Here is a 16,045-nt window from a genome sequence, read left to right as displayed (position 1 = left end):
TTCCAGTCTGGAGTTTGGATTTATTCTCCAGGTATGACATCTGCAGGTAGATTGAATATCTACCAGGAAGATTGTTACCGCAGGTAAGTAACTTTTTCTTTCAGCACACAAACTACCAATTTAAAATGTCTCCACTGTGGCACACACAACCTATGATTGGGGATGTCTCCAATCTTACACATGTAGCCATCAAATGGAAAATACATTCAGTTTGGCACACATAACCATCCTTGATAGATGTTTCAAGTTCAAATACACATCACAGCAATGGAGTAGCTGAGAGAGACCCACAGATATAGACATACTGAAAATGCACACACATAAACACGCCAGCATCACCAGGCCCCCAAGAATGCACATGCCCCAACAATTAATGATCTTTTCAGTTGACAAACATATTTATACAATTGAGATGTACCCAGTTTGGCACACACACACATACATCTGAAGATATCCCCAATTATGTACCAACATCACTTATATAGATATTTCACTGCATATCAATCACAGAGAAGTTTCTGATTAATACTTCTAATTGCAGATTCCTCATCTTGAGACTCCTGCGTGCTGGTAGGTAGTGCCATTTGACTCTGCGCCAATGTCATTATCTCCCAAAAGTCACAAATGGAGCCACATATAAGCGATACCCATGGGGCATCCAGAACTCTGCTCCTTCTTTCTTGACTCTGTAAAGACATTTTCTACTGAAAATTTCCTGTATGCAGGTGACATGTCGCTCTCTAAATGTAGAGGGTTTAAACCTTGTAAGGACTGTCTTAAAGTGATGACTATGACAGATACCCATGAGGTATGCCTCTGGTACCTGGGTTTTATGCACAACTTCAAGGCCTGTGATGACTGCACCCAGATGAATCCTACAGCCATCCTCGAATGTAAAGCAAAGCTGTACATGGCAAAGAACTGTAAGTCTCTATTCTGGTCATGCTCCAAGTCAAAGTAGAAAGCGTAGACTTTCTCACTCTTCGGAAGTTGTTCCATTTACGGTTCTTCTATCCTGTCGAAGTCTTTGGGTAAGTCAAAGAAGAAACATAAGAAGTCAAGTGGGACTTGGTCCCTTCTCACGTCACTCACTCTCCAGAATAGGTGCAAGCACATCACCGAGCCTCCAGGTCTTACTCTTGTTCTACTGAGAAGTCTATTCCATCCTTGGTTTTGATACACTGCAAGTTTGTGGGTCCATTGGGGACATCGCAACAGGTAGAAGCCTTTCGAGAGGCCATGCTCCGCATCGTTGGCATGCTTCTGGCTCCCTCTGGTCCACCCTCATGTCACAAGGATCTGCAGGGTCCTCCAGTTGGGAACTGCTGGTATGTTCATCCTTAGTTTCATCTGTATCCCTTACATCCAGTTCATATTCTGTACTGGCAATGGTACCAGTTGTAGACCTGGTGCAAAAATTAGCAGGAGCTCCTCGAACATCGACACTGGCACTGACACTGCCAGCTCTGGAGGAGGAGTCGCAACCCATTATCATATGCGACTCCGAGTAAGCTTCATCTCAACTGAGACCATGTTCAGATAAATATGTGCCACAGCCAACAATGAATTCATCAGACTCAGATACATTTCCACTCCAGCCTAGTCACGCACACACTTTACACAAGCATTTGGCTTTGAATCAGACCAGAGCCAACCATATGGATACAACAGTGGCGGGGATGGGGAAGACTTTGCCTCTCCCTATGATGAGGACAACTGGTACTTGGAAGAGCAGGATGCCAATGGGTTGGACCCCTACCTGGTAATGGGTTGGTTTCGCCCAGTCCAGCAACAGGAGAAAGTAATCTTTCTCCACTATGATTATCAGGGTTTCTGTGGTTCTTAACCTCTACATTCCTACTATAAAGTTAAAAACAAACATGCTGACAGAGGTCCAACAGCCTGGCCAGGCATGGATCGAACCTCTTTTGCCTCTCAATAAGGCCCTAACTGACACACTGTTGGTCACTTGACTAAACCCTGCTCTGCCTGCTCTAGTCAACCAACAAGTCACCCACCACCATAGACTTGCCTAAGGTGACCCAGATTTTTTTAACTCATCATCCAGGCTGTGAAAGCTTGGTGGTATAAGCTTCCACTATTGGAGTAAACCCTAATGCCTTCCCAACCACTCCTCTTGATAGAGTTTAAATGTGTGGATACCTTTGGTAAACAAATGTTCTCTTCTGCCAGCCTTGCTTTGATATCAGTTAATACAAGCTTTCTACTCGGTCGCTACCCCCACAAACTTTGTGACATGGTCCGTGTGATCTCAACGCCGGTCCCAGATGACGTACGTACCTTCTTAGATCAAATCATTCAGAATAGTCAGGATGCGGCCAAATGAGTCATCCTTTCAGGCGTAGACACCATGTATTACCTGGGAATGAGAGAGGTGCTCTGCCCCCATGCATGGGAGAGGTTCATAGGCTTCTCCCAGGGCATCCAGGTGTCCTTAATGAGCATGCCTTTTGACCATCCAGCAGTGGCCCGTGCAGGTAAGAACGGTGGGGTGGTGTGGTCAGGTTGGGAGGGGATTCGACAGACAGTGAGGGGAAATTAAATTTCCCTCGTCTGTCGAAATCCCCACTCACCTGGCCCCACCGCTCTTACCTGCCATGGCTGCAACCATCTTTGCTCCACCTCATCACCTGAAAGGGGAAGAGAGACTATGGGGCGTGGTCTTGCCGTGCAGTTAGATGGCCGATCTGTAAGCGAGCTTGGCCAGCCGAGCCACTAATCCTATATTAAATATACATCCTGAAGTCTTCCAGTGGCATCTTTACGCAGAGTCCAGTTACCCCGCACCTGTGGTACAGCGGGTCGAGTGTACCTCAGCTCCCTGCCATGTGGGTGTATGGCGGCAAGACGTGACTGCGGCCTACCTGCGGTGCAGCTGACACCGGAACCGTGTCTACCCTGAGGCCGAGCTGCTCAGCTCACCATTGGCTGCGATGAGTGGATCTGGCCCCCGCCGGAGGAGACGGCTCTTCACCCTGGCTCTCCTGGATCATGGAGAGGACTCTCGCTGAGCTGGTGGGGATCCGGGAGCTGCGGCTGTGGGGGACAGATGAGTGGGGTGCCACGCACACCTGAATCTACTGCACATGTTGTGGAGGAGTGGTCTGCTTCATCGACCCAATGCTGTCGGACCCTCGGTGGTACAGCCCCCTCCACTTGACCTACTTCTTGCAGAGGCCACAGTGCAAACCGGACAGCTGGACCGTGCTTTGTCTTTGGGGTGGCTGGGCATGCGGCCTACTTCCTCTGCCTACTGCCTCTGCCTATTGCGTCGCCCAGTCTGGGACTACAAGATTCTGTGGGGGGTGATATCCGGCAGTGCTTATCTGTGGGCACCACTGGCATACCCCTGATCACCTTGAACTGTGCCTTCTTTACCGTCACCCCTCCGGCCTTGCTTGGGGTGTCCTGCCCTCACGTGGAGGACTGGCCTGCTCACTGCTACCCTCAGTTGCGTGCACAACGAGGTACCCTGGGGGGCTGCTTGCCAACGGACCAAGCTTTCATTTGAGAAGCGGCGTGCTACTCGGCAGGCTGGCCACACCAAGGATGGTTGGGCTGGCCCTCTTCGAACGGAAGATTCTGATGAGTAGGAGATAGACCTAAGGGATATTCTCATGGAGGTCAAATCAGGCTTGAAAACAATCGATTCCAAACTAGATCTACTCACCTCGCTCCTGAACCATGTTAAGAAGCAAGTAGACATGCACTACACCAGGCTTGATCAGTTGGAAACTCATGTTTCAGATGCTGATGACTGTTGCAATGGAACAGCTCCTGCGCATGGATAGAGTGCTGGAGCTCATAAAGGCCAAAAATTAGGAACTCGAAGCCCGTTCAAGGCGCAACAACATTCACGTTGTGTGTGTGCCGGAAACCACTGTGATCTCTAAAATGAAGGACTTTGTTGAAACTTTCCTAAAGGACATCTTTGGAGTGCAAATGTCTCCGATATTCATCGTCAAAAGGGCCCACAGGTTGCTTTGTCCCAGGACTCCACCTGGGCCCCCTCTGTCCCATTGTAGCTCACCTGTTAAACTACAGGGACAATGACACGGTCCTCAGGCTGGCCTGCATTTCCTACCTGCCAAACGAGTGCTGCAGCAGGTGGGTGTACAATATGCCATCTTATACCCGGCAAAACTCAAGATTACGTAGGAGGGTAAGATACGTTATTTCCCGATGCAAAACAAGCTCTAAAATTTGCCAAACAAAAGTCCAAACCTACCTGGTCTCCGGCGATCTTGCCACGCTCCTCAGCCGAGGCACAGCTAAGTGATAATGTCTGATAATCTCTTGTCTTCCATGGTCTTCTATAGCGTATGCATCTTGTCGCTGCACTCTGGAGATGCTGGTTGGTCTACAGACATGCTAAGTATATCCTAGCTAAAATATTCCACAAAAGTCAAAATGTTTTCATTTAGTTACGCCTGCGTGCATGAGCATGTTTCTCTTTTAGATTTGCCATGAGTGGAAGGCCCAGACAGTTCTCAAAGCTTGGCCACCCAGCATCATTGGCGGGTAGTCAGTTCGACGTTTCCACTGCCCCACAGGATAATTCCCAGTTTCCAAGGGTAGGGGGAGGGGTATCACAACCTAATTGGGGGTTGGTGTGGGTGGAGGGCGGGACAGGGTATGTTTAAGTGATGTTGGTGTTCGGCCGGGGTGGTTCAGAGAGTTAAAAAAGTTGTTGGTTAGAAATTCTGCATAGACAAAATACTATTTGACATTTTTATGCACTTGGCACTGGTACAGCACACCTTTTCAGCACAACACATGCCACTCAGATCACGCCCTTTTCTCCTCATTCTAATCCTGAATAAGATGTCCATGGTCACCTGTCGTATGTGGAATGTGAGTTGGCTAAGTAATGGCCGAAAAGTCCGATTGATACACGCTTACCTAAGTCAGGCACAAAATTGACATTTGTCTCCTTCAAGAAACCCTCTTCCCAGTTTGTTCACTCAGGGATGGGGTGCGACCTAGTCCTCAACCTATTCTAACTATGCCGGGGGGGGCAGCATCCTCATACGGAAGTGCTTCGCATGGAAAACTTCTCACTGTCCTAACGACAAAGACGGCCACTACGTCATATTGACAGGTACATTATATAATCACCCTGTAACACTGGCTGCCATTTACGGACCTAACATTGACGACCCCCATTTTTTGTAAAGATATGGCATTTAATCGCTGATATCGGTCTCCAGACAGTGCTCAGGAGTAGCAACTTTAAAGTCCCTTTAGATGACTCACTCAACAGAGTAGGCAGCTCTGGGTGCCCCCACCCTCATGTGGCCAAAACACTACACACATTAATCTCAGACAATCATCATATAGACGTTTGGCGAGCTGCATACCGTGAGGTCCATAAAGGCACCTACTTATCCCTACAGCACAAGGCATGGTCCAGAATTGATATCTGGCTAACTACCAGGGATGTGCAGCAGTAGATGTCTGCTCTCACCCATCTCCCTCACACCGTTTCTGACCACGCCCCGGTGCAGCTGATCATTCAAATGCCTCTCCCCTGTGCATTTTCTTGGCATCTGCCACAGGGCGCCCTGCGAGACACAGCTTTTAGAGAGGAAATTTGTGGGCTATCCTGGAGTATTTTGAGCTAAATACTGGTTTGGTCAGTTCGCCCTCCGTTCTATGGGAAGCATTCAAAGCAGTCAATTAGAGGTATATGCATTTCCAAACAGAATGGTATTCTTAGAGATATTAGCGGAATGCTTGCGAGACTAGAGGCTGATATCACAGCCCTGGAGTCAAACCTCTTCTGTTCAAATGATCCGGTCACAATGGCTGGCATTCAAGCCAAAATGTCTGAATATCAGGAAGAGGCCCTATGCAAAACTCATTACCTGGGCAAGGAGTCTCAAGCTTGTAGATATGGGGAGGGGGACCACCCCGGTAAAACCCTAGATCGTCTGCTCCAAAAAACCTAACGCCTCAGCCCACATACCCGAGCTTCTAGACACAGAAGGTTATACGTGCTCTACCCATTCTGACCTTCTGCAGATTATGGTGGTCTTTTTAGCTTGCCTCTCCCCCCGACAAAGCTGGCCTTGAAAGGCTGACCGCGGCCTTCTACAAGGAATATTCCCAGCTGCTAGCCTCCAAACTCTTGAATATGTACCAGGAAGTGTTGGAGGCGGGGTTCCTCGCTCCATTCTTGCGTGAGGCCAACATAGTTACTCTTCTTAAACCTGACAAGCCGGCCAATCAGTGTGACTCTTGCCTCCCTCTGTCCCTAATAAACACTTACAACAAAATATTTGCCAAAGTTCTAGCAAATCGACTGCAATTGCTGCTGCCTGTGATGGTACAACCTGACCAATCCGGCTTTGTCCCCCTAGGTCGACGTCCCACAATCTCCGAAAAACTCTTTTGTGCAGGAATGCACCATTTGCACCCACAGATCTCAGCTGCAGCTGCTCTGCTGTATGCCACAAAAGTGTTTGACTCATTGGAGTGGGGGTATCTTTTTTCCACTGTTACAGAGGGTGGGCCTCGGCTCCTATACACCCAACCAACCACTCGCGTGCGTCTCAATTGGCTCATTTCTGACCCTTTTCCAGTCATTAGGGGCACGAGACAGGAATGCCCGATGTCCCCCATGCTGTCCGCCATCGCAATGGAGTCTCTTGCTGCATAACTCCGTCAACACCATGCACACAGCAGCTTGGGTTTCACATCTCGGGATCTTGTTATTTCCTTATATGCAGATGACATCACACTTTATGTGGAAGACCCCCAGGCCAAATTGGCACCTCTATTTTGTGATGTCGTGAGATTTGGCACCCACTCTTGCATACAGGTAAAGTGGGCCAAGAATGTGCTCTTCCCCTTGACGGAAGCAACCTCTCCCTTCCCCTCGAATATCCACTGCAATGGGCTTCCAGCCCAATCAAATATCTAGGCATCTGTGTTAGCAGAAATCCTGAAGAGCTGTGGTGGTCCAACTATGGTTGAGCCGTGGACTGGCTGGAGGACTGCATTCCGATGTGGTCTAAACTACCTCACTCCATGGCAGGCCGCATCGCTATAGCAAAAATGGTTGTGTTACCCAAATGTCTTTTATCTATTTGTGCATGTTCCAATCCCTCTTTCTGTCAGCTTTTTCCAGCGGCTATGATCTAATTTGATATCACTGGTGTGGGCTGCCCAACAAACCCGTGCCACATATGAACCGCTTACATTACCACAATCACAGGGTGCGATGGGCGCCGCAGACCGGCATCTATTTCCAATGTGCGCCCAGGCCCACTTCCTGCATTACTGGATCCACCTCACACCATTCCAACCCCACATTGCAATTGAACTGGACAGAGCCTCCCCCTGGCCACTAACCACGGCTCTGTTCCTTACAAGCAGCCAGGACCCGAGATTGACACTACGCAATGCGTTTGCTGGGCATGGGCTGGATTCGGGAAGCGTGCAGGTAATCCACAGCTATACACTGCCACCTCTACAGGATAAAGGAACAATTGGTTGCGCAGGTAGGCTAGGCATCCACTCATTTGCAGGGCTCTATCCTGACAACTACTTCCTTGCCCCTCTGGGAACCACTAAGACCTCTGCGTTGGCATTGCTGGACACCTTACTATATTTCCAGCTGCGAGCCACATATCACACAATTCATGAAACCTTCCCTACTCCCCCACAGACACTCACGGCACTGGAGCATATACACAACAGGTTCATAGCGCAGGCTGATAAAACGCCTTCATCCACTCCAGTGACTACCTCAAATGCGCGAGAGGCCTTGAGTGCAAACCTTGCAATTGCCTTGACTGATGCTTAATGGTCCTTCTGCAGTACTCAACTCGAATTTCTATCCCTCAACTACCGACTCCACTTCATCCATTTCACATTTTTACACCGACTATACTGCATGCCCATACAACTACTACGGATGGGAATCTCCTCCGATTCTCACTACCAATGCTGCCACACGCCCCATTTAGATTTCATACACCTTGCGTGGCATTGCCCGGCGGTTGCTGCTCTTTGGACCAAAGTCTTTCATACGATAGAGGATGTCACCAATACGACAATTACCCTCTCCCCACTCACTGGACTACTTAGTTATGTGAAGGATGTGCTGTGCGAGCTTCGCAGACTAGTCTACTTGATGCTTCTCCTCGCGAACTGTAGAATTGCAATCCACTGGGGTGGGACACAGGCCCCTAAATCCAAGATTGGATTGCAAACATTGTATACTGTCATGAACAACTCTCCGCATACTGGGACTCAATGCCAATGAAGGTTCACCCCGCGACATCTGGGAACCCTTTACCTCCTTTCATCTCTGCAGAGACACCGCCCCTATCACGGAGACAGGGCATTCCTCACCAAGACAATAAGTCACTCTGCAATACACACTGTCTTAATCCATTGTCTTGCCCGATTGTAATTAGGATGCCGATCAGGTATTTAAGTGAATCGTGTAATTAGCTTGAAGAAATGAAGATGTTGACTCACCACCCCGTGTTCATAATTTGAAATTGTAACCTGAGTGGCTCTCTGTCTCATAATGTACATCAGGTGCCAAAAATGCAACCCTACTCGATATGCAATGTACTCTATTACTGATTACTGTGATGATTGTTTATGCACAGCCAACAGTTTATGAATTGAAACATTTTTTAAAAGGCGTCAATAAAAATTAGCAAAGCCTAAAAAAAAAGAGAGACTCCATCACTTGGACCCCAAGAGGGCACTCAACCTTTACACTGATTGCAACACGTTACATAGGAGCAGACGATCATCTCTTTGTGGGGTTATCTCGGGTGACGTAGGATACACAAATAGACTATCTCTTGTTAGATAGTCCTCTGCATTAAAATCTGCTATACAAGAAGCAGCTTCTAAAAGATCTGCAGGGCTAAGGTGATCGCCATTGTGCCAGCATGTGGAGTGCCTGTCCTGGATATATGTCAGGCAGCTACATGGCAGCAGTGCACACACACACATGAAGCAATACTGGCACAACAACCAAGTCAGTCAAGATGGGCATTTTGCCTTCTAGGTCCTCTGGGACATTTTAGTTGTAGCAATTTCACAGATCTACCACTTGGAGGTACTGCTTTGGTGTCTCTTCACAAGGTGAGGAATGTGCAGTTAAAAGTATCCATCAGAACAAGTTACTTACCTTTCGTAATACTCTTTCATGTGGACTCTCTGTCTAAATGCAGAATCCTCACTGACCTCCCACCTCAACATTCTGTAATTTGACCTTCTATCTAAAAAGATCCAAATTTAGGAATCTGCACACTGGTTCTTTTGAGTCGCAGATGGGTTTCACATCTGAGGACGCAGACAAGTAAATGAAAGAAACTGACGTCAGAGAACATGGGTGGAATTTATATGCGGCTCCATTGGTCACTTCTTGAGCAGAACGACGTCAACAAAGAGTCACATGGTGCCACCTACTAATGCGCAGGCGCACTTATTTTGAGTATCGAGATCCAGAGTATTACCAAAGATAAATAACTTACTCATTCAGTTGATTACATGTGTCCCACAAAAGGAGATGAGGCAAGCTTGACTCTCTTCCGCTTTCTTCTCCCATTTTAGACATTAAACATTCAATTTATGCCTCACTTGTCTTGAATTTTCTACTAGGTTCACATCCGATCATTTGAAGGTCTATCCAGTGTGGCATGGATTTCACAGTCTAAATTGCTGTATCACTGTGTATTGCTGTCTACTATAACTACGTTTTTTATTAGTATTTCCATGTTCCATCTTCGGGCAGAATAACAACGAATGAGTGCATGGTGGGGGATTTTCATAAATAGACAGTTTGAGCACACATGCACCTCTTTGACATTAGTACTCAGTAAATAATTGGTTCTGTCTTTTTCTTTGCAGGGTACCAGTTCTTTGAGTGAAAGCTCTATCCCTTCGGACACTAGCACTCCAAGAAGAGGTCGACGGCAGCTCCCTCCAGTACCCCCAAAACCTCGGCCACTCATCTCATATGCTTCCATGGTGCGGCGTCCTGGCAACACCTCACCCACATTGAGTGGCAATGAGGATGGGTCTCCCCTTCCGGACAAAGTTCTGGATCTCGATGACACAGGTCTAACTGGATCTACAAGCTCACTGCAAGGGAAGGTCAGTCGGCACTCTACTCCCTCGCACTATATATCAGAGCCTTACCTGGCCCTCCAGGATGAGCTACAGGGGTCGGACTGTGGTGGGGAAGAAGAGGAGACACTCACCTTCGAGGCAGCTGTAGCTACAAGCCTGGGCAGAGCCAACACCATCGGATCAGCAAACCCTATGCGGCATGGTTGGCATCTGCCCAATGGCCACTACCGGCGAAGGAGGAGAGGAGGTGCCACTCAGATGATGTCCGGGGCTGGCTGTGGTGTACTGAGCGACACAGATGAAGATGACAAGTGCTAGAGGCTACTGCCCCCCTCCGATGCATGCTCTGCTCAAAGTCTGGAACAATCCAACAGAAATCACAGGTTGAAACAAAAGGCCCAGTGCAAAAAGAAAACTACAGAGATATAAACACTCTCTACATTCTAAAAGAGAGGTCTCTTAGACTTGTTTGCACAAACAGTGGTCATCAAGTTTTCACAAGAGGAAAGTTTGGTCAGGGTCATCAAGCTGCAGTTGGACACTGAAATGCAGAAATAATTACTGAATTAGATGAATAGGATCTTGGTTTTTCCAAATACTAACAGAATGGAAGTCTAGGTTACTCATCATCAGAAGGTTCCCTTTTGAAGGTGCCATTGGCCGATGATCCTGGGACTGTGCTGTGGGGAGGATGGAAGTGTGAGGTGAGGACGGGCAGCAAGCACATAGAATTAGAGAAGAAATGAACTCAGGAGCAATTTGGCAAGAAATTAAGGGGCAGAGCTAGAGGAGGGGGTGACATCCTGGGGCTCAACTAAAATGTTTCCCTAGACTGTTTAAAAATTATTTTCATTCCAACGTGTGCCAAAACTGCACCAAGAAGTAGCAGTGAAGTTATGTTGGTTCAGCACTTGGCTGGCTGGGAAGAGAGCATCAGAAGGATGTGTGTCAATACAACTAGTGTGCCCCTGAAAGAAAGCTGCTGGGCAGTGGCTCCCTATCGAAGCTGTCCTGCACCAGGAAGAGACTGGTGCCGGGGAGAGGAAACTGCAGAGTTCTCACTCAGGTTCTGACTTTTATGCCATACATGCAGTTACGTTGCCACAGTGAGATCTCCTGCATCTCGCTCCTCTTGCTCTATGTATATATTTGTAACTGAGGCGTGTGAGGCTCACCCGCCCGGGTCTTGTTTTTTCTAATAAACTGTCTCTGTAAATGCCAATGCTCACATATGAGCAAACAACACTCGATTTCAAAGAGCTGTATACGGTACCAGTGCCCTGGCAAAAATCAACATTTATGACTTTTTCAATTTATTAATATGTTCTTCATTCCTCTTTGGCCAAATCAAGCAGATGACGATCAAACAATATCAGTTTACAGTGGTTCTACCTTCAAATTGAGTCAGTTGGCCTTGTGGTTTTGGTTCCACTGAACCCCTAAGCTGTGGTAGTTTGATATTGGTTAAAGTTGGAACAATGTTCTAGTTCTGAGGGTCTCAAGGCAGCCACAGGATTGCACCAATTGGAAGGGAATTGAAGGGCATGTGATCTTCTCAGACCTACCATGAAGTTCTTCACTTTCCTTAGCTCATGAAGCTGCTTTTTTGCAGCATTGTTTGGATTGTTCAGATGTGTTTTTTCCAGAATCCAGGCAGAAGCACTCTCAGTATATGGAGTGTTTGGAATGTTGACTTATAGTTTGAAGGTAGAAGTAGAATGACCTTGGCCTTGGTGTTATTCAAGATACTCATAGAATGCCGCTGTATCTAAAGGGTCATTAAGGTGAAGGAGAGTCAGGCACATCTTAGTGAACCTCTATAAAGTGGGTAGGTCCGGGTAAAAATAAGTCAAAGGTCAGGCTAAACTCAGTCCTCAAGCCCAGGCTTCTCCGGGACATCATTGGATTTATCATAGTTACCCCCACCTTCATTTAGTATTAATGCTGTGTTTGCATCCATACATTGTTGAATGAATATCCTATGAATGCTTGCTGAATCATGTTTCTACTGTCCGCTTGAGTGACAGTCATAATTGAAATATCGCTGATGAGGCCAGTTGGAAATGCAGCACTAGGCAATGAAGCTCAGATATTCTAGATGTGTAGTTCTTCCCATTTTATGCGGAGATACAGCACAATGAATTAGGTAGTCACAATGTAGGTGGCATTCATGTTTCTCTTACCCACAAGTGGAGGAGATATGGTGTAGGTAAATTGTTAGTTGTGGAACTAGGACACTTCAAATCTTAATCCTCTCTTCCCCTCTTGGCAAACAGTGAGATTCAAGGCAATTCATGTTCGTTCCTAGAGCCTCAAATCCTATTTGTCAAAAGTTTTATCGAAGATTAACTACCTGGTGGTATGAAATATGTATATCTATAAAAAACTGCATATATTTATTTATTTGTTCATTGCGTAGGTGTCCATCCTTTGTTTGTGAAGGAGAAATCGAGTACAGAGTTTTAGAATAACCATTGAATCTAAATAATTACTATTCGGATGAATTTTATGGAAACGTATCTCATTTGGATGTTTTGTAAACCTGTTGGCACTCTGGTCCAATGTACCAAAGCTGGATACCCCTGATGTAGGGTGTTTTGTACACACCATTCCATGCTACTGTGATGGTGCTTCAGGGTGCTTGAAGGGCTTTTTGTAATTTAGAGTAGAGGGATATGTGTTACAGGGAAATTACATTCAGGTGATGTACATAAGGGTCATGGAAAACCTAAAGATAGGTCTCATTCACTTAAAGGCTTCACAAATTACCACCAGTTTAACTCTCGGAATTTGAGCTGATCCCTTTATAATCTGAGTATGGAGATGGGTGGTCCAGTCTTCAGGGCCCTTGCTTTTTACATTAGTCTTCCTCTGAAGCAGATTCTTTTTAAATATCCAGCCATGATTTGGGGTAATGTGTTCATTTTCAGGTTGTATTCGGATAGTATTACTAGATGTTTATTCATATAGATGAGGCTATTTCTTTGTGTTCCACAGAGGTGGCTGTCTAAATTGTCCTTTTATCAATGATATTTGGTTTAGGGCTGTGATGGCTACTTCAGCTAGGTCTAGTTCCTTAATATCAATTGTTTTTTGCTAAATAGATTTTATAACACATCCCACAATAATTAGAGACAATCATGCAAAAGGAGTTAAACAATTACCAAAGGAAGTACACAAGCTACTGATATCACGGTGATAATTAATACTGCTGAGTCTTTTGCTACATATAACAACTTGTCTCTGTAAAATAACAATTACCAAGAACTTTGAAAAGGTGGGCTGTAGGGTGTAATAAGGTTAAGAAGTTAGTCAAGTCTCACTAAACTAATTACAGTTTTAAACCTGCTCCTTTATATCATCTTTAACTTAGTTAATGTATTTCTTTTATAGGAAAATGTGCAGAACATTACCATAGTCCAATGTACTCAGGACTATGATGGTGCTGGCTTTTTATTCTATAATAGCTTATCATTAATGATGTTAGTAAATAGGTGCGCGAGGTGTAAACCCAGGATTATTCGTTTACTTTGCCTTTTTATGTGACTCAGACGCCACCAAACCCACTGACCCAGCCAAATCAGTTTATTCCAGCAAGCGCTCTATATGCCTTTATAACTGTTGGTATGAGAGCCAGTGTTTGACAGGTTACTGCCTCTGACTAGTAAGTCGTGCTCATTGCCCTTTGCAGTCAAACGTGTTATGCCAACAGATGAGCAGATGACTCTGGAGGCCCTTACAGGAGACCTCATTTTATCCAAAGACATCAAAGTGTTCATGCAGTGTGACAAGACTAAGATAAAAGACATGGAAACACTGGGTCGTAGGGATGGACTTAGCCAGCAAAAGAGATGGACTGATGGTAGACTCACATGAAATTTTGAAATTGGTTTTAACCCCAAAAACAAGTCAATTTCCATCATTGGTGAGCATTCCTACTTAACCAGTTTGACAAACATCATCTTCAACATCAACTTTGAGTACCAGATTTTCTAAACTATATCCCAGGCATGGTGACCCTCTCCTTCTTCCAGACGATGAAAGATTATACAGAATTAATGCTATTTGTCTCATGTTTTATTAGAAAGGAATAGGCAAATTCATGGTTCCAATCAGTGACCACCTTTTTGTGAAAGTAGATAAGGCTACTAAACAGATGACAAATAACGCATTGCTCTGAAAAAGACTTCAGAAAGAACTGTGTGAAAATCTCAGAAGTAATTTTTGAGCATTGGATAGTTTGCCAGAAATGTTAGAAATGGACACTGAGGGGCATGTCAGTGGCTTGCACAAGAGAGCTAACTTCTTAAAGCTAAAATGTCTACAGACCTCCATTTGGATTTTGAAAGATCAGTATTTCCTCACTTACACCCATCGCCCCCAAATCAGCGTACTGGCTAAGTCACATTTCAAATGACAACGTTTTGAAATCCATTACAGAGATGCAAAGTAGCCGGGGACGTCATATACAATGGTTAAGTACACTTTCTGAGTTGTTTGTGGTAATTTCAGTCAGTTTCATATCTTCCCAAAAAGAAAACATATCACAGGTTTTGTCAAGGGAAGTAAGAGGAGCAAAAACGTTAGCTAAAATTGTAAATCAGTGGACTTTTAAAGGAGAAAAGTACATGGGGGCACATTGGTCTTAGCGAAAAGACACATTTTTTTGGTGGGACAGCTTTAAAGTGAATGTATGACATTACAATGCAGTTTTTATATCGCAAAAATCCATTACAACGCATTATTTTACATTGCATGCCATTACAATGCATTTTTAGAAACTACATTTACAACGCATTCCATTACATCGCATTACATCGCATTATACCATTACAACGCATACCATTACATTGCTGTTAAGGTAAGTGTTGGATAGTGTAGGGGTAAAACTTACTATTCTAACTCCAGTGGGTGCAACTGTAGGGTAAGTGTTGGATAGTGTTGGGGTAAAAATTGCTATTCTAACTCCAGTGGGTGCAACAGTAGCGTAAGTGTTGATAGTGTAGGGGTACTATGCGTTGTAATGGTATGTATTATAATGACATGCGATGTAATGCCTGCATTGTAGTGACATGCGTTGTAATGACATGCGTTGTAGTGACATGCGATGCAATGACTGCGTTTTAATGAAATGCAATGTAAAGGATGTTGCGTTGTAATGACAGTTGTAAAGGTAGTGCGATGTAATGACTGCATTGTAAAGGTTGTTTCCCCTTTAAAGTTGGTCTTGGGATCGTTTTATAAAAATAAAAAAACATATATAACTGTGCAAACATTTTGAAATAACTAAGGTTAATGTCTCTCTCACACCCACTTTGTTTCCTCTACTTGCTTGACAAGTACCCTCTCAGTCTCTTATGATTTTACTATCCATCTATATCTCACTTTTATTCTTTTCTGACTTTTACGTTCCTCACTGGTTTACCCTTTTGTTAATTTAGCTTTTTCTGTCTTTTCAGCACTTTTTATGTTTTTCACACTGACTTCATCGCGTTGCTCTCTCTGTCAGACCTTCTTGCACCATTCCTCCCAACTTCTACCTCATCCTCTCTTTCTCGCTTACCGTTTTTCTATATTTTCATGTCCTTCCATTTCTCTGTTTACTCCTTCTGAACCCCTAAATCCATCATCACCTTCTTGTCTCTGTCTTATTCTCTACTTTGCCTCATTTCTTCTCCTTCCATTTGCCATGTCTATATTTTGCAGTTACTTTCCATTTTCCTTCAAATCTCTTCGTGCTTAACTTGCTTCTGATTTTCTTCATCATTTTCTTTCACTCCCTCTCGTCCTTCAGGTTTTGTCCCCATTATTGTGGCTAGCTTCAGTTAGTACCTTTCTTGACATCTTCCTGTCCTTACCTCTCCATTTTCCTATTTCTGTTAGCCTTCTTGACTCATTCAGCCTGCAAATTCTATTTTGT

General features: G+C 45.1%; 1 protein-coding gene across 1 annotated transcript in view; it reads left to right on the top strand.

Moving 5' to 3' along the window:
- Positions 1-15,820, top strand: part of CACNA1E (calcium voltage-gated channel subunit alpha1 E) — a 1,399,715-nt gene extending 1,383,895 nt beyond the window's left edge. The window contains exon 47 of the mRNA XM_085601759.1: positions 9,904-15,820. Within this exon, the coding sequence (XP_085457885.1) occupies positions 9,904-10,443 (540 nt within the window). The 3' untranslated portion in view covers positions 10,444-15,820. The remainder of the gene's footprint in view (positions 1-9,903) is intronic.
- The last annotated feature ends 225 nt before the right edge of the window (positions 15,821-16,045 follow it).

Source organism: Triturus cristatus, chromosome 4_2, assembly GCF_964204655.1.
Source record: "Triturus cristatus chromosome 4_2, aTriCri1.1, whole genome shotgun sequence".
Lineage (NCBI taxonomy): Eukaryota > Metazoa > Chordata > Amphibia > Caudata > Salamandridae > Triturus > Triturus cristatus.
Note: the sequence above shows the minus strand (reverse complement) of the source record. Positions and strands in the feature narration are given on the sequence as shown.